Source organism: Balaenoptera ricei, chromosome 2, assembly GCF_028023285.1.
Source record: "Balaenoptera ricei isolate mBalRic1 chromosome 2, mBalRic1.hap2, whole genome shotgun sequence".
NCBI lineage: Eukaryota > Metazoa > Chordata > Mammalia > Artiodactyla > Balaenopteridae > Balaenoptera > Balaenoptera ricei.
In genome coordinates, this window is record NC_082640.1 from 165,944,120 (window position 1) to 165,963,152 (window position 19,033).

Here is a 19,033-nt window from a genome sequence, read left to right on the forward strand (position 1 = left end):
TCAAAAAATGGAAATTCAAATTTAAACTTCTAACCCCATTTAAGGAAATTATTTTTGCCTCAGGCTTTTTAGTATCTTTTTCTAGGAGAATATTGAGCAATACAAAGATCATTGGCAGCACAATCAAAAAGGTGTTAGGATATGTATTGGATACATTCCTAGAAATTAATATTCACAGTTGGAAACAAAAATGCCTCTAAAGGGTATTTTATGCATTCATTAACTTTTAGGACCATTTTGTAATTATGATGTATTTCTCTTAAGTCAATGCCTGGAAACAGAAATAACATTAGTTATTTAAAATCAGCCACTTTTGATGCATTTCTATTTCTGAAACAAAATACGGACAAGGAAACAAACAACTAGAGCTTCAAATTATGCATTTGGAACGAACATTGTTTAATTTTCAAAAGAAAAAAAGTGCATCATTCATTTCCAGAGAAATGTTTATAAGCTTACGGTGTCTTTGGAAACCATCAAAATTTCTTCCTCTCCTCTATTTTTTTCCTTAAAGGATGCTTAAGCATGCATTTATTCTTATGAAAGAATATGGGAAAAAGTTTAAAAACAAATCTCCAAATAGTATAACTCGTGTATACAATAAGCACCTTCTAGTTATTGGTTTTTCATTAATTGAAAGAACATTGCTTGTTCAAGATTAAATGATAAAATGGATTGAGTCAATTGGTGCTTTCAATGGTGATAAAAGAAACATAATGTAAACAAACCAGGACATTCATTTTATGTTCCCTTTTAGGGTCCACCAACGCAAGCTAGGTCTGCTCAACATCCAGCACAGCACTGACACAGATGCAACAGAGATCTTTCATGTGGCCTCTTCCCCTTGGCTTTACACACCACAAGCAACTGTAGGTACTATTATTTAGCCTAACTCCTACACCCACAGGATGGGTATCACTCACAGTTTCACAAGGAAATGAAATCAAACTAGTAATACAGGATTTTAAAGGCAAGTCCCCAAAAGGACTTCTTTCTTCTCAAGCCCTTATAGTTATCAACCACTCAGCTAAAGATTAAATGCCTCAAAATCAAGTCCAAATCAGGGGTCATAAAGACACAAACTTGGACTTCACTCCTTAAATTCACTTAAAATCAACCTCTTTGATTGTAAATGGTTGGTAAAGAGGTCACTGCCAATGGAGGAGAGTTTGGAAATGGCTTCTCCACACCTGTGCTCCAGTCTGGAAACTAGACCAAATGTCCTTCTATACATCTTTACGTCTTGCCCCTCCCTCTGCCGCAGCTGTATGTATAACTGGGCTCCCCCGGCACTGCACAATCACTCCATCTTTGCATTCTAAACTTGTTTCTTAACATCTGGCAGAGTGATTCATACATGGTAAACACTGGTGTTTCTGTCAATTCTCTGTGAAAGTAAGGACTACTCTGGGCTTAATGACTATCAGGGATTCAATTAAAAGCACTTTATAAATGACAAATGCAAAATTTATAATGTTACCTTCAATTTGACCATTTTATTATTATTTTCATTGTTGTTGTTTTTAAATGAGAGAAATCTGACAGGAACTTACTCATAGTATCTTAGTTAGTGTTTATTTAACGTATCTGGTTTAAGTTTGCTGTAGCTTTACTCTACTCACACTATTTAAAATAGACGAAGCACCAAAGAAAGAGCACAGTCTGCCTAAAAATGGCGTAAAGTGTAACCATTAAATAAATGCTAGAAGTCAACAGCTCATTTGCTTCTACTTCTTTCTCGTACTTGGAAAAAAAAAAAGGAAATCAGAGAATTCTGCCTGCTACTATCTTAGTAAAATATGTGAAACTGTGGTTTTTGCAAAGTAGTGAATACTTTATAGAAGAGACATCTGACAATCATATATATTTTTCCACATCATGAGAAACAGCAATCCTAAACAGATGGTCAAATTAGAAACAAAACACAAATTTCAACAACACTGATTCATTTTTTCCAGTCACAGATATCTTTTATGTGGAAATATCAGGTTTTAATTAGACTTTTCTAACAAAATCATTGATGACTTCTATTCCAAAATTTGTGTCAGGCTAAAAAACATAAGAGAGGATATGGTAATGTGTTGAATATAATAACCCTAAATTTAAATTCAACACTAAAATTTCATTGAAAAGACACAAATGTGAGTCATTTTACTGGCAGTAAATAAAGGGAAAAATACAAGGAATTTATGCTCATATCCTGTTTTCCACCACAGCTATGCAATGTTCGGCAAGTCACTATACTACACGCTCGCCCTCAGTTTCCACCATCTGTAAAAAATGGGCATCATAATTACACTTGCAAATGTGAATTATAATTATCATTTTTTAAAGATCCACATTTTGTAAAAGAATATTATTTCCTAAGTGTTTTCAGCCAACATAGCCATAGCTTTAAATATGTTGCTAGGTGTCACTTCACAAATGATTTCAATAAAGGATTTCATGAGAAGGAACAAAAGTACATTTCTACAAATCCTAATCGATTCAACACTTAGGTTCCTGTGAATTGCAATTGCCTTAGATGTCTCACAATTTGTCTCCTAATTGTTTCACTGCAGCTATTCACATCTCCCAAAAGAACTAATAATAGAAAATAAAGTCAAAAAAAAGAGAAAGAAAGTCTTCTAAAAAAACTTAAGTATAACTATGGAAAAAAGCAAGTATTCACTGAGTTAGCTAAGCATCTCAGAGAGCCTACATAATCTATATACTGACCAGAAATGGTTCTTACAGAAACCCTTTTGATTAGAAACTCCTTTAATCCATTAGGCCCCATTTATCAAGTTCACTCTATTGCTTAAACAGTAGGAATCTTTGGGATATAGGTCATGGGCTTCTTTTCATTGAAAACATATTTTTGTCCTGTTTTCTTGTTTTTATTTCCCCCAATCTGGTCAACACATACACACTCATAGAGGGAAGGGGAATGGGGGAGAGAGAAACAGAGAGAGAGAGAGGGAGAGGGAGGGGGAGGGAGGGGGAGAGAGAGAGAGAGAGGGAGAGGGAGGAGGGGGGAGAGGGAGAAAGAGGGAGAATGAATGTACATACATATCCATAGGTTATTGATATTTTTTATCTACATGTAAACATATGTGTACGTACATGTGTGTACACACATATCTCTTCAACCACAATTTACTTACAAATTACCTACCATGTGTCAGGCTCTCGGCCTGGTCTTGGAGATAAAAAAAAACAACCAAGACTTGGTTCCTGTCTTCAAATAGCAAACATAATTACAAACCTGCCCACCTGTTTGGTTTGCTTAACAAACATGCCTGCAATATCACTTGCTGATAGAACTGCCAGCTCTTCTCACATCGGTGCCTCTTTGTGGACCATCATCTAAAGTGTTTCAACACAGTCGGGCTCTAAACTTCCAATCAGCATAGTTCCACAGTAAGTCTTACTCTCAGTTCCCTGGCCCTTAATACCTGACACATTATTGGGTAATCAATGCTTGCTGATTGGTTTATTGCTGGGCTGAACCATTAATTGGCATCTGTTTCGTAACGTAACAATAACAAAATAATGGCAGCTGCTAATCGATACCTTATCAGGTATCAGAAATTCAGCCAAGCACTTTATATACATTTTCACATTTAATTCCATAATAGAGTTTATTAATACACCTGTTTTAAGGATGATATAACTGAGGCTTTGAGTTTTGGGGTTTTTTTTAAATTAAATTTTATTTTTTTATACAGCAGATTCTTATTAGTCATCCATTTTATACACATCAGTGTATACATGTCAATCCCAATCTCCCAATTCATCCCACCACCCCCACCTCCCGCCGCTTTACCCCCTTGGTGTCCGTAAGTTTGTTCTCTACATCCGTGTCTCTATTTCTGCCCTGCAAACTGGTTCATCTGTACCATTTTTCTAGGGTCTCTAGATTCATCCACATATCTACATATGACCCAATTTCATTCCTTTTTATGGCTGAGTAATATTCCATTGCATATATGTACCACATCTTCTTTATCCATTTGTCTATCGATGGGCATTCAGGTTGCTTCCATGACCTGGCGATTGTAAATACTGCTGCAATGAACATTGAGGTACATGTGTCTTTTTGAATTACGGTTTTCGCAGGATATATGCTAAGTAGTGGGATTCCTGGGTCATATGGTAATTCTATTTTTAGTTTTTTAAAGAACCTCCATACTGTTCTCCATAGTGGTTGTATCAATTTACATTCCCACCAACAGTGCAAGAGGGTTCCCTTTTCTCCACACCCTATCCAGCATTTGTTTCTAGACTTGCTGATGATGCCCATTCTAACTGGAGTGAGGTGATACCTCATTGTAGTTTTGATTTGCATTTCTCTAATAATTAGTGATATTGAGCAGTTTTTCATGTGCTTCTTGGACATCTGTATGTCTTCTTTGGAGAAATGTCTATTTAGGTCTTCTGCCCATTTTTTGATTGGGTTGTTTGTTTTTTTACTATTAAGCTGCATGAGTTGTTTATATATTTTGGAGATTAATCCTTTGTCCATTGATTCGTGTGCAAATATTTTTTCCCATTCTGAGGGCTGTCGTTTCATCTTGCTTGTAGTTTCCTTTGCTTTGCAAAACCTTTTAAGTTTCATTAGGTCCCTTTTATTTTTGCTTTTATTTCCATTACTCTAGGAGGTGGATCAAAAAAGATCTTGCTGTGATTTATGTCAAAGAGTGTTCTTCCTCTGTTTTCCTCTAAGAGTTTTATAGTGTCCGGTCTTACATTTAGGTCTCAAATCCATTTTAAGTTTATTTTTGTGTATGGTGTTAGGGAGTGTCCTAATTTCATTCTTTTACATGTAGCTGTCCAGTTTTCCCAGCACCACTTATTGAAGAGGCTGTTTTTTCTCCATTGTATATCCTTGCCTCCTTTGTCATAGATTAGTTGACCATAGGTGCATGGGTTTATCTCTGGGCTTTCTATCCTGTTCCACTGAGCTATATTTCTGGTTTTGTGCCAGTACTATATTGTCTTGATTACTGTAGCTTTGTAGTATAGTCTGAAGTCAGGGAGTCTGATTCCTCCAGCTCCGTATTTTTCCCTCAAGACTGCTTTGGCTATTCAGGGTCTTCTGTGTCTCCATACAGATTTTAAGATTTTTTTGTTCTAGTTCTGTAAAAAATGCCATTGGAGGCTTCCCTGGTGGCGCAGTGGTTGAGAATCTGCCTGCCAATGCAGGGGACACGGGTTCGAGCCCTGGTCTGGGAAGATCCCACATGCCGCGGAGCAACTAGGCCCGTGAGCCACAATTACTGAGCCTGCGCGTCTGGAGCCTGTGCTCCGCAACAAGAGAGGCCACGATGGTGAGAGGCCTGCGCACCGCGATGAAGAGTGGCCCCCGCTTGCCGCAACTAGAGAAAGCCCTCGCACAGAAACGAAGACCCAACACAGCCATAAATAAATAAATTTAAAATAAATGTGATTAAAAAAAAAATGCCATTGGTAATTTGATACAGATTGCATTGAATCTGTCGATTGCTTTGGGTAGTATAGTCATTTTCACAAAATTGATTCTTCCAATCCAAGAACATGGAATATCTCTCCATCTGTTGGTATCACCTTTAATTTCTTTCAGCAGTGTCTTATAGTTTTCTGCATACAGGTCTTTTGTCTCCCTAGGTAGGTTTATTCCTAGGTATTTTACTCTTTTTGTTGCAATGGTAAATGGGAGTGTTTCCTTAATTTCTCTTCCAGATTTTTCATCATTAGTGTATAGGAATGCAAGAGATTTCTGTGCACTGATTTTGTATCCTGCAACTTTACCAAATTCATTGATTAGCTCTAGTAGTTTTCTGGTGGCATCTCTAGGATTCTCTATGTATAGTACCATGTCATCTGCAAACAGTGACAGTTTTACTTCTTCTTTTCCAATTTGTATTCCTTTTATTTCTTTTTCCTCTCTGATTGCTGTGGTCAGGACTTCCAAAACTATGTTGAATAATAGTGGTGAGAGTGTATAACCTTGGCTTATTCCTGATCTTAGAGGAAATGCTTTCAGTTTTTCACCATTGAGCATGATGTTTGCTGTGGGTTTGTCGTATATGGCCTTTATTATGTTGAGGTAGGTTCCCTCTATGCCTACTTTCTGGAGAGTTTTGATCATAAATGGGTGTTGAATTTTGTCAAAAGTTTTTCTGCATCTATTGAGATGATCATATAGTTTTTATTCTTCAATTTGTTAATGTGGTGTATCACATTGATTGATTTGTGTATATTGAAGAATCCTTGCATCCCCGGGATATATTCCACTTGATCATGGTGTATGATCCTTTTAATGTAATGTGTTGCTGGATTCTGTTTGCTAGTATTTTGTTGAGGATTTTTGCATCCATATTCATCAGTGATATTGGTCTGTAATTTTCTTTTTTTGTAGTATCTTTGTCTGGTTTTGGTATCAGGGTGATGGTGGCCTCATAGAATGAGTTTGGGAGTGTTCCTTCCTCTGCAATTTTTTGGAAGAATTTGAGAAGGATGGGTGTTAGCTCTTCTCTAAATGTTTGATAGAATTCACCTGTGAAGCCATCTGGGCCTGGACTTGTTTGTTGGAAGATTTTTCATCACAGTTTCAATTTCATTACTTGTGATTGGTCTGTTCATATTTTCCATTTCTTCCTGGTTCAGTCTGGGAAGGATATACCTTTGTAAGAATTTGTCCATTTCTTCCAGGTTGTCCATTTTATTGTCATAGAGTTGCTGGTAGTAGTCTCTTAGGATGCTTTGTATTTCTGAGCTGTCTGTTGTAACTTCTCCTCTTTCATTTCTAATTTTATTGATTTGAGTCCTCTCCCTATTTTCCTTGATGAGCCTTGCTAATGATTTATCAATTTTCTTTATCTTCTCAAAGAACCAGCTTTTAGTGTTATTGATCTTTGCTACTGTTTTGTTTCTCTTTCATTTATTTCTGCTCTGATCGTTATGATTTCTTTCCTTCTGCTAACTTTGGTTTTGTTTGTTCTTCTTTCTCTAGTTCCTTTAGGTGTAACATTAGATTGTTTACTTGAGATTTTTCTTGTTTCTCGAGGTAGGCTTGTATAGCTATAAACTTCCCTCTTAGAACTGCTTTTGCTGCATCCCGTAGGTTTTGGATCGTCGTGTTTTCATTGTCATTTGTCTCTAGGTATTTTTTGATTTCCTCTTTGATTTCTTCAGTGATCTCTTGGTTATTTAGTAACGTATTGTTTAGCCTCCATGTGTTTGTGCTTTTTACGTTTTTTTCCCTGTAATTGATTTCAAATCTCATAGCACTGTGGTCAGAAAAGATGCTTGATATGATTTCAATTTTCTTAAATTTATTGAGGCTTGATTTGTGACCCAAGATGTGATCTATCCTGGAGAATGTTCTGTGCGCACTTGAGAAGAAAGTGTAATCTGCTGTTTTGGGATGGAATGTCCTATAAATATCAATTAAATCTATCTGGTCTATTGTGTCATTTAAAGTTTGTGTTTCCTTATTAACTTTCTGTTTGGATGATTTGTCCATTGGTGTAAGTGACGTGTTAAAGTCCCCCACTATTATTGTGCTGTCGACTTCCTCTTTTAGAGTTGTTAGCAGTTGCCTTATATATTGAGGTGCTCCTATGTTGGGTGCATATATATTTATAATTGTTATATCTTCTTCTTGGGTTGATCCCTTGATCATTATGCAGTGTCCTTCCTTGTCTCTTGTAACATTCTTTATTTTAAAGTCTATTTTATCTGATATGAGTATTGCTGCTCCAGCTTTCTTTTGATTTCCATTTGCATGGAATATCTTTCTCCATCCCCTCACTTTCAGTCTGAATGTGTCCCTAGGTCTGAAGTGGGTTTGTTGTAGACAGCATATATATGGATCTTGCTTTTGTATCCATTCAGCAAGACTGTGTCTTTTGGTTGGAGCATTTAATCCATTCACGTTTAAGGTAATTATCGATATGTATGTTCCTATTACCATTTTCTTAATTGTTTTGGGCTTGTTTTTGTAGGTCCTTTTCTTCTCTTCTGTTTCCCACTTAGAGAAGTTCCTTTAGCATTTGTTGTAGAGCTGGTTTGGTGGTGCTGAATTCTCTTAGCTTTTGCTTGTCTGTAAAGCTTTTGATTTCTCCATCGAATCTGAATGAGATTCTTGCCAGGTAGAGTAATCTTGGTTGTAGGTTCTTCCCTTTCATCACTTTAAGTATATCATGCCACTCCCTTCTGGCTTGTAGAGTTTCTGGTGAGAAATCAGCTGTTAACCTTATGGGAGTTCCCTTGTTCGTTATTTGCTGTTTTTCCCTTGCTGCTTTCAGTAATTTTTCTTTGTCTTTAATTTTTGCCACTTTGATTACTATGTCTCAGCATGTTTCTCCTTGGGTTTATCCTGTATGGGACTCTCTGCGCTTCCTGGATTTGGGTGGCTATTTCCTTTCCCATGTTACGGAAGTTTTCGACTGTAATCTCTTCAAATATTTTCTCAGGTCATTTCTCTCTCTCTTCTCCTTCTGGGACCCCTATAATGCAAATATTGTTGCATTTAATGTTGTCCCAGAGGTCTCTTCGGCTGTCTGCATTTCTTTTCATTCTTTTTTCTTTACTCTGTTCTGCAGCAGTGAATTCCACCATTCTGTCTTCCAGGTCACTTATCTGTTCTTCTGCCTCAGTTATTGGGCTATTGGTTCCTTCTAGTGTAGTTTTCATTTCAGTTATTGTATTGTTCATCTCTGTTTGTTTGTTCTTTAATTTTTCTAGGTCTTTGTTAAATATTTCTTGCATCTTCTCGATCTTTGCCTCCATTCTTTTTCTGAGGTCCTGGATCATCTTCACTATCATTATTCTGAATTCTTTTTCTGGAAGGTTGCCTATCTCCACTTCATTTAGTTGTTTTTCTGGCATTTTATCTTGTTCCTTCATCTGGTACATAGCTCTCTGCCTTTTCATCTTGCCTATCTTTCTGTGAATGTTGTTTATGTTCCACAGGCTGCAGGACTGTAGTTCTTCTTGCTTCTGCTGTCTTCCCTCTCGAGGCTTTGAGTTTTAAGCAACTTGCCTAATGCCACACAGCTAGAAAATGATTTATACTCAAAGTTGTCCATAGCCACTAATGCTATACTACTTCCCGAAGAGAAAGGCCCTATCTGTAGATGACTGGACCCAGTGAAACTTTGATTCATAGCTAACTATACTAAAAAAACAGGCCAACACAAACAGCTAAGTCAATCAAAACTACATAGCAATCATGTACACAAAAAATATTAAAGAAAAGCAAGCATATAAGCTGTGTATATTTATATATGTGTGTGTGTCTATGTATCCTTAAGATTATTTACCATTTTAGACGTCAGAGACATCTTTTCTCTGCATTAGAACCCATTATCAGGACTTGACTATATAGTTTTAACAACTGAAAGGGATTTTGCTTTTAATGATCCCACTAGAAGCTTTCAATTGCAGATCTGTGTCTTATCTATTGATACATCCCATCCCCAGCATCCAGCACAATGCCTCCCATATACTAGAAGCTCAGTACATAGCAAAGGAATACAGTAGTCCCCCATTATCTGTGAGGGATATCTTCCAAGACCCGCAGGGGATGCCTAAAACTGAAGATAGTACCAAACCCTATACATATTATACATACATACCTATGATAGTTTAGCTTAGAAATCAGGCACAGTAAGAGATTACCAACAATAACTAATAATGAAATAGAACAATTGTAACAATATACTGTAATAAAAGTTATGTGAATGTGGTCTCTCTCTCTCAAAATATCTCACTGCACTGTATTCACCCCTCTTGTGATGATAAGAGATGATACAATGCCTACATAAAATGTGATGAGATGAAGTGAATGAGGTAGGCATTGTGACATAGCATTAAACTACTGCTGACCTTCTGATAATACCTCAGAAGGAGGATCACCTGCTTTGGGTGATCCTGAATCATCAAGCCATGATGATGTCGATAGTTGGATGTTAGGAGCAGAAGACTGAGATAGGTGGGGATCACGAGTGTTAGAAAGTGGGACAGCTCAAGATTTCATTATGCTACTCAGAACAATGTGCAGTTTAAAACTTATGAATTATTTCTAGAATTTTCCATTTAATCTTTCTGAACTGCAATTGGCCCAAAATTGGTAATTTCAGTTACCGTGGCAGGTATCTGAAACAACGGAAAGGGAAACCACTAATGAGGGAGGACTACTGTACAATCATTAAATTTTAAAACTCTGTTCTAAGGTGAATGTTCCATTTATATGAATGTATGACAATGCATACATACCTGGAACATCACAGATAGTGGAGAAGCATTTATTTTAAGCAGAACAAGGTAAACTTTACACTTTCAACATAAAATTTCCCCCACTCTTTCTTAAATGCAAATAATTAAACACGAAACATGTTAATACAATCTTCTGGCTAACTTTTAATTATGGAAAAGTTGGAAAATTTAGTATTATCTTCAAAGCAACTACACCCTGGCAACAGATACATTAATTATGTGTGAACATTAGACTTAGTCAAAACAAAGCGTGACATAAGAACTAAATTACAATTGTCAAGATTGTAGGCCTAAATTTAGCAACTTAAGCACATTTAATCATAAACTCCAAACTAACTTAAATTTTATTTCCTTGATTTTAACAATTACTAGGAAGGTAAAAAATATATATACAAAATACAGTGAAACAACAAAAAGAGGAAAAGATGAGCAAAGCATGAAGAAAGTTTCTTCTAGAGGTTGATGACACCCCACCTAGTGATATTTCCTTCAACACAGATGTTAGTTAGTAACCCTTATCAAGAACAGGAGTCATCTGGCCCAGTCTATCCTGCCTTATCCTATTATCCATATGTTAATAGTCTTTTTTCTATTTGGCTTCTATCACACTCCAATGCAAATCCTTTTAGGAAGTTGGTAAAGACACAGAACGCAAATTTAACTAATCTGTCTTCTATTCTTAGTTGACTTTTGGCCACAAAAGTAGTGACTCTAGAAGTCCATAGTATTCTACCCAATGCCTGGTATATAGCAGACACCACCCAAATTTTACACGTCTACTGATAGGAAAGCAGTGAGCCTGCTGGGAATATTCCAAGGTTGCCAACCTTCTTAAGCTTCAGTCTCTGTAACTGCAAAAATGAGCATAATAGTATCGATTTCATAAAATGACTATCAGCATTAAAAGTGCCTAGTGCACAGTGACCACTTCATCTATTATATATTTTATTTTGAACCTCAGTTTCCTCATAGGTTAACAGGGATCAATAAAATCTAACCCAAAGAGCTGTGAGAATTCAATGAGTACACATATGTAAATCAATTGGCATAAATACTTGCCATAAAGTAGGTCTTCAATAAACCGTAATTCCTTTCTTTGCTACCTTGTCTCTAAATGCCTATTTTAAGATCCAGAAGAAATTTAAAATCCAAAGTATTAGAAGGTTACTAGTTGGTTGAAAGAATAAAAATCACAGCATTCTAATAAACTTCTATGACGTTTTCTGGCACCAATACAAATTGCTATGAAAGCCTAAAAATTAGCATTTAGTAGTACATAAACTATGTTCTAGAAGAAACACTAGAAGAAATTCAAATAAGTCTTTTAAATTAAAATTCATTCACATTTTTACCTTTTCTTCTAGTTGGTCCTTCAAACACTGGTATTTTAGCTTCAGTTTTTTGTTCTCATTTTCATTCTGAGTTAATTCCTCTGTCAGCCTGTCATACTGTGATTTCAGCTTCTCTAGCTGAGAACGCTGGACTTTAGCCATAGTCTTATCTTCTAAGCTTTCTGCCTGAGAGAAAAAGGAGAAAAGAGAAAGTCCACTGGCCACAGCCAAACTGTACACAAAACAAATTCCACATTACATCAGTGGGCAAACACTTCGAGATTTTGCTACCTCTAAGCATTCACACATAAACATACATGCAAAGGAAACTTTCTTTGCATGTGTTCAATCTCTCCTTAGCATTCACTGAGCAACCAATTAAGTGACAGGTACTCTACTAGGTGCTGAAGATAACAGGCATGAACCGTAAAAGAGACAGATACAACGGTCAATTCTGACAACGATGAACAAGAAGTGCTTAATAAAGGTGCAGGCAGAGGTACGTGCAACCCAAAGAAGGGACACTAAGTGCTGAGAGGGGAAGGGTTATTAGAGAAATGTCCCCATAAGGATATACTATGGGATATTACTGCCTGATCAGTCTCCTCATCTATAAACGGAGCTTAACAATATTCCTACTCAAGCTACACTCTCGCTTTTGTGAAAGACTTGTGTATTTTTTGTACAATGTAATTATTAATACCACTCTTGTGCGGCTAAAAAGGTTATGGATCAGAGTAGCCAAAAAATATAAATAACTTAATATGAAAGAGTTTACCAGTGATTCTTTCAGTACCAATAGTGCAATAAAGTACCTCGTTTTCGTTTATTATTTGGAATATAACCAGAATCAGCTTTAAAAAAAAAAACAATAGGAATAATCGGTGGATGGGATTCAATAAGGATTTGCCAGGCATGTGAAGTTAAAGACTTAAAATAACAACAATGTAAATACTGACTATATGTCAGGCACTGCTCTAAGACCTTTTCGTATAGTTGTCCCTTATTCCATCCTCACCACAACCTGACTAGGGAGACACTGTTATTGTCTCCTGTTTTGAAACTGAAGCAGAACAACACTAATCATTTGCCCAAGGGTATGTAGTGAGTAAAGCAGAGCCAGGATTTGAACGCAGGATTCTCTCTACTGTCCATGTTTTCAGCTACTCTGCCTCACTGTCTTTAAAAGGTACCTATATCATATGGTTTTAAAAACCAGCTGGGTGCAACTTGCAATGTTAACTAGTTACACCTACCAGTTACTGACAGCCTGTAAGCACCCACATAGAATCTGTTTAAAATACGTGTTTCAATGCCTAAAATATATTTGTTTCTTTCCTTTGTATAAGTTTATTATATGTATATAATCAGGTACATAGGAACATAATCGCTGGAAGCAATTTCCCAAAAGGAAGAAGTTTTGTGAGTTTCAGACAAGAATCTATATCTTATTCACCCCACAAAATTCAGCTAAGACTTGATGCCACTTTGAGTTAACAAAAGAATTGATGTTTTTAATGAGGAATCCTGTATTCACTACCCAAAAATAAACTTACAAAATAAAGTCTCTCATCAGGAAAATTGTTCGATTATTATTTTAGGTTTCAGTAGAATACTTAGCTTTTTTTTGTGTCTTATAAAAAGTGTAGGTATAGACAGTTTTCCCCCAAGGCCAGTGGTGTCTGGGCCAGCTCACAGAGACATTCAGGAACCAACTGTGCTCATCTCTTCCCAACTCTATCTCCAGTGATGCTGTTTGATAGCTTGAAACCAGCCAAATGGGGGGTTTTATACCACTGAACTTGGCAAATGCTACAAATCTGGGTTCCCCTCTTTGCCCCCGGAGAACCTATTTTTAAAACAGTTACCAGCACACTAATGCCTAAGTTTGACTAAGAACTTACTTCTTGTTGTAGTTTTATTATTACATTTACATTTCATTTTAGGGTTTACAAAGTGATATAACACTCACAAAAACCCTGTGATAGAGAAAAACATTACTGTTTCCATCCTACTGATGAAGTACAAAAACGTTAAGTAACTTGACCAAGATCATATGGCCAGCAAATGGCAAAAATATAGAACTCCACTCTTGGTCTTCTGATTCCAATAAAGGCTCTTACAAAATTATTTTTGTTGAAATAATAATGAGGTGATAACCCAATATCCTTCAAATATTAATAGCAGCTAGAATATTTCATAAAAATATTTTACATTTAAATTTAAAAACAGGCATGAGAAGGGTAGATCTAGATGGGGAAAAATATAACTTCTGCAGAGAAAAAAATATGGGTAATGTATCACACTTATTAGACTCAGAAAAAGTAACAGATTAAGGTGAAGCCGAAAGACAAAGAAATGTAACATTTACAGAGCTATTTATCTAAAGCCCTCTTGTACATAACTCAGTGTATTAAATCTTCGATGACGACCATTGCTATCAACTCCTGTTAATTAATATAAACGAGTCAAAAGTACGGAATTATATTCATAAAATAGCATGAGGTGGGGCTGTTCCTATGGGTAACTTATTCGGTTTAAGAGAAGAGTACTGGGCTCTCACGATCTCTGGTTCTCCTGTTAAGCTCGTATGCTTCTTTTGTACCACATTATAGAGTAACTACAACATTCCTCCGCATCTCAGTCTTCCGAATTAAAAAAAAAATCTAAAGTTTTCGGAGAATCTACAGAATAGTTCTAAACGGCGTCTTCTTTATATACAGGTAATGTCTTAAAGCTTTATTGTCACCTCACTATACACAAATACAAAGCACTTCTTTTGGATGAGGAAAGCAATTTTACCACATTACAGGGAAAGAGCCAAACCAGACAGATCATAAAGCAAGTCAGCAGCAAATCCTTTGATTTCTGGCTTTTCAAACATTTTAACCCAACATCCACGGAACATGTTCTATATGTCTCAAACATCATGCTAGACACCATAAGAGGATACAAAAATGGCTAAGACCTGCTACCTGCCCCTCTGGAGATGTACGAAAACAAAACAGACACACCATAATATAAGGCAGCCTAAATGTGCTGTACTAGCAGTTCCAAAAGAGAGCTATGGAAACACAGAGAATCGAAAGATTTATCCCAACCTCAGTTGAGATATATGCCATCTTCAGTGAATCCATAAAAGAAGTGAAAAATTAATTGGGCCTTGAAAGATTAGGCAGCCTTTTTCCTCCTGCAGATTGAGGGAAAAGACAATCCAGACGAAGAGCAAGCAGTGAAAAGTATGTATAGGAAAGCTGTACATTCGTATGAGGCCAGTTGGGGAGCATAAAAGGCTCCAAATGTGAACAGCTCAGGCGGGACCATACTGAGGAGGACTGGACTAGATTTGAGACTTTGCTCCAGAGACAATAATGGTTTTTGAAGGTTTCTGAGCAAGAAGTGATGCACTTAGATCAGTGTTTTGAAAAAGGCAACAGGTGGTATCTGAAGGTTGAAAGGGAGGAGTTGGGGGGTAGAAAGAGGAACTAAGGGGGAAGTAGGGAGGCTACTCGGAGCTGTGTCTCGTGTCTCCATAGTCCAAATTAGTTGCCCACATCCTGTTTGCTACTATGACACATGATATATTGCTCATATGCCTAGGCGGCCAGGAGCAAATGCAATTTCTGTCAAACAGGCTGTACCTCCTGACTTCACCTCCCTCTCAAGAAAGCATGTTACAATGTGAGAATGATGCTCTTATATAGATGACCTTGAATCTGTAGTAACTGATTAAATCACTACCAGCTCCTGCTGAAATGTGTGTTTATCACACAACCTAAATAGTGGTGATGAAAGCCAGAAATATGTCAGTAACAGCAAGAAGAAAAGGAGGGTGTAGTTTCAACTACATTCCCAAGAAAACTGCAATTTCTTTGAAAGAACCGTTTCTCAAGCCATGGCCTAACAAATCATGACACACTCATCTTCATGCAAAAGCCCTGCCTTCCTGAGATTCACGCCATTCCCCATCAACTCCACCTTCCTTGATGGCAGCAGTTGACCGACCAGTCGTCCTCTTCGATGAAGTTTTGGCCATGTGATCAATTAATGCCTTCACAACAGCATCATAAATACCCAAATATCTACCCAACAAACTAACTTCAAAGTTATTTGACCTGCTCTGTTCCAACCACCTTCACCTGTATTCCACAACAGCAACCCACTGCATTACCACCCCCTGCACCTTAACTCTGAACTCTTAAGAATTCCTACCAAATAAGCAGCCTGTGGTCCTAGATTCCTCTCCATCCACTCTCTCATCCCTTTGCCCATGATACTTCTTCAACGGTAGCCACATGACAGCACATTGCATGCTCCCAGACTAGCCTCATGCAGCTTGCACCGGCCTTCACAGCACTACGTCTTCACCACCATAAACTCCTTACTGCACTGCTACTCTACTCTCCTTCAGAGGGAAGAAAGAGACCATCAGTCAAGAGTCATATCAACAACCCTAGTCCATTCCTATCAACTTACCCAAGCTTACTTCTTTCTTTCAAAACCTTCAGAGGAAGATATGCCCCGTCTCCTGCTGAATCCTATCCACTCTGTTTTTGATCCAACCCCTCACATCTCCTCAGGGAACTTCTCCACCCATCTGCGACAAGTGAACACTTTTTTGGTTCTTCTTTTAGCCTGTCTGCCACGTTGACACTCCTGACTATACCTTTCTAAAATGTCCTGCTTGGGTCTCCAAGATACCATTCTCTTCTGGTTCTCATCCTGTTTCCCATATGGTTCTTCATTCTTATTTGCTAGAAACTCTTTCTCAATTCTTCCTTTAAACACTGGTGTTCTAGAATTTCATCCTCTTCTTTCTCTTTGCATAATGTCATTCAAATCCTATGATTTCAACTGCCAACAATGGATTACTGGCTCCCAAATATCTAACTTTAATCTCAACTTCCTCCTCAACTTCTAACCCATTATGTACTAAACTGTTCTACCCAGACTTTCATGGTTAGGTTTAAGGTCCCTTCCACCTAACTCAACATGCTAAAAAGCTGGATTTGGCATTATTCTCTCCAAATCTGCTGTTCTGTCTATATTATCCATCTTGACAAACAGCCTCATTATCCAACTAGTCACCCAAATCTAAACCCAGTCAATCTAGATTCTAAACCTTTTCCAGTACAGCAATGTAGTTAAGAATTCAAGCATTTGACTACCTGAGTTCAAATCCTGTCTCTACTCCTCTCCAGCTGTAAGACCTTGGGCAAGTTAACTTAACTTCCCACGTCTCAATTTCCTCATCAGAGAGAAATTAACACCACACAATCTGCAGGGATGATGTGAGTATTAAATGGGCAACACATGTAAGATTCTTATAGTAATAAAACCGGCACAAACTAAGTGCTGAAAAAATGTCTGCTAGTATTATTATTATTGCCACAGCCAATCAATCAATATATATTTATTTTATTTTTTTTACGATCAGCTCTTCTCCATATCTGATTCTACTCTTGTTTATGTCCATATCAACTCTGAAAGACTATTATGCCATATTTCACCAATATCAAAACACGTTTTTTTTTTTTTTCACATTTTACCTTCTCTGTCTTGGGATGGGCAGTATTTTTTTTTTCTTAGCACACAACAATGATCCATCTTACAAATGATGGTGTCTTAGGTTACATGAAATAGAATAAAGGCCTCTTACATATTCTTTCAGTCTCCATTCTGCTCTGCCCACCCCACGTAAATGAATCCAAATCCACTACTGCCAGCAGTCTATACAGGGCTGGAGAAGAATTAATAAAATAGCCAAAAGCATTCTACAAATGGCAGTTTAATTATAATTAATAATTAATAATTTCATATTTATCATAAGCATTTTTATGGTAGTGGCATATCAAGGAATTTTGAGAAAAAATATATTAATCTTTGAAGATTTATCCATGTATTCACCCATTCAACAGATATGTATAATGTTCCAGGAACTGGGCACTGGGGATATAGCTGTAAACAAAACAGAATCAAATCCCAGTCCTCATGGTGTTTTCATACTAATAAAAGGAGATTAAAAAATTAAAAATATGGAATCTATATCATATGATGATGAGTGCTATGGAGAAAAACTAAAGCAGGAAGGAGGGATAGATTTATCACACTCCTGACAATCATGTTATGAAATGATTCCCCTGCATGGTGATAAATGCTAATACCATTAGATCTTACAATATTTCCCCAAATGTAAGATCTCAATTATGCATTTACTCAGGCAACTTTGATTTGGAAAAGAAGGGATAAATCTCAAAAGCCTTGGGTTTACAAAACCCATAAGCTGATCCACTTTAGTTACCATACCAATAAGGACCATGGTTATAGCTTCTACGACCTTGACAAGTCTTTGCCTTTTATATTTTAGGAGATCATAAATGTTGAATGAGGGCACGTTTCAGGTCCACGACTTACTGCCACCTCTGCCTTTCCTGAACTCCCAAAATAGCTAAACGTTCTTTTTAAAGGGCTTCAGTGCTCTGAAATAGGTGCTCCCAGGTGGCTACTATAACTCATTTCAACCTGGCCGAACAGGCATGAATAAGCCTCTTTATTGTTAGTTCTATCTTCCCTTCAGTGCTTGGGAATACAGAATGATCTCTAAAAATTTACGCTTTATTAACTTCATGAGCCACTAGAAAATTTCCTCCAGTATCATCAGGATAATTCAGTGTGGGTACCTTCAGTGTCTTAATATGATTCTCGGCCTCACTCTTTTCTTTCTTGAAGTGCTTCATCAGCTCCTGGATATTCTGTTCATGTTTAGTTTTCACACTCTGCAATGAGGATGTGAGATCTTCCAGCTCCCTCTGGTGAACATCTCTTTCTAGCTTTAACTGTGTAATGATCGTAGCTGTTTCTTCATCTTTGGATTTTGCCTGTGTCTTGAGGTCAGAAAGGTTCTTGAGTACCTCTTTCCTTGCTCTCTGTTCCTCCGCCAATTTATTGGCAAGGTCTGCCCGGATGGCACTCAAGTCCTTGATGGCCTCTTGCATCTCAAGAAGCTGAGCTTGGTCCTTGGCCTGGTTCTCCTTCAGCTCCGCAATTTCTTCCTCCAGATGCGTTTTCTCAGCTTTCATCTGGCTTTGAATCGTACTCTGCTCTTTCAATTCACTTTCTAGCCTCTGGATGGTATCCAGGGAATCCTTGACTTCTAGTTCAAGGTCAGCCTGATGAGACTTAACATCACTTAGTTTTTGCTCCTTACAGTGAAGCTCCTCCTCTTGAAGGGCACGCTTGGTTAGCACATCATTCAATTCCTTTCGAAGATTCTCTATTTGTTGTAACGCTGCATAAAGCTGGCTTTTCAATTCATCCTTTTCTTTTAGGATCTATTGGGTTAGGAACAGAAAGCAAAAATTACTGTAAAATGCACCATATACACTGCCAGAAAACAAAAATAAGGTTTAAGCCACAAGGAGAAGAAAAATTCATAAAATAATATTTTGTATTTCTTT

General features: G+C 37.3%; 1 protein-coding gene across 2 annotated transcripts in view; it reads right to left on the reverse strand.

Annotated features, from left to right (window-relative positions):
• CEP128 (centrosomal protein 128) overlaps positions 1 to 19,033 on the reverse strand; it is a 428,617-nt gene that overhangs the window by 254,521 nt on the left and 155,063 nt on the right. For both annotated transcript variants that reach the window (XM_059915805.1, XM_059915804.1), the window contains 2 exons: positions 18,257 to 18,907; positions 11,598 to 11,762 (listed from right to left, as the gene is read on the reverse strand). In XM_059915805.1, coding sequence (XP_059771788.1) covers positions 11,598 to 11,762; positions 18,257 to 18,907 — 816 coding nt within the window. The remainder of the gene's footprint in view (positions 1 to 11,597; positions 11,763 to 18,256; positions 18,908 to 19,033) is intronic.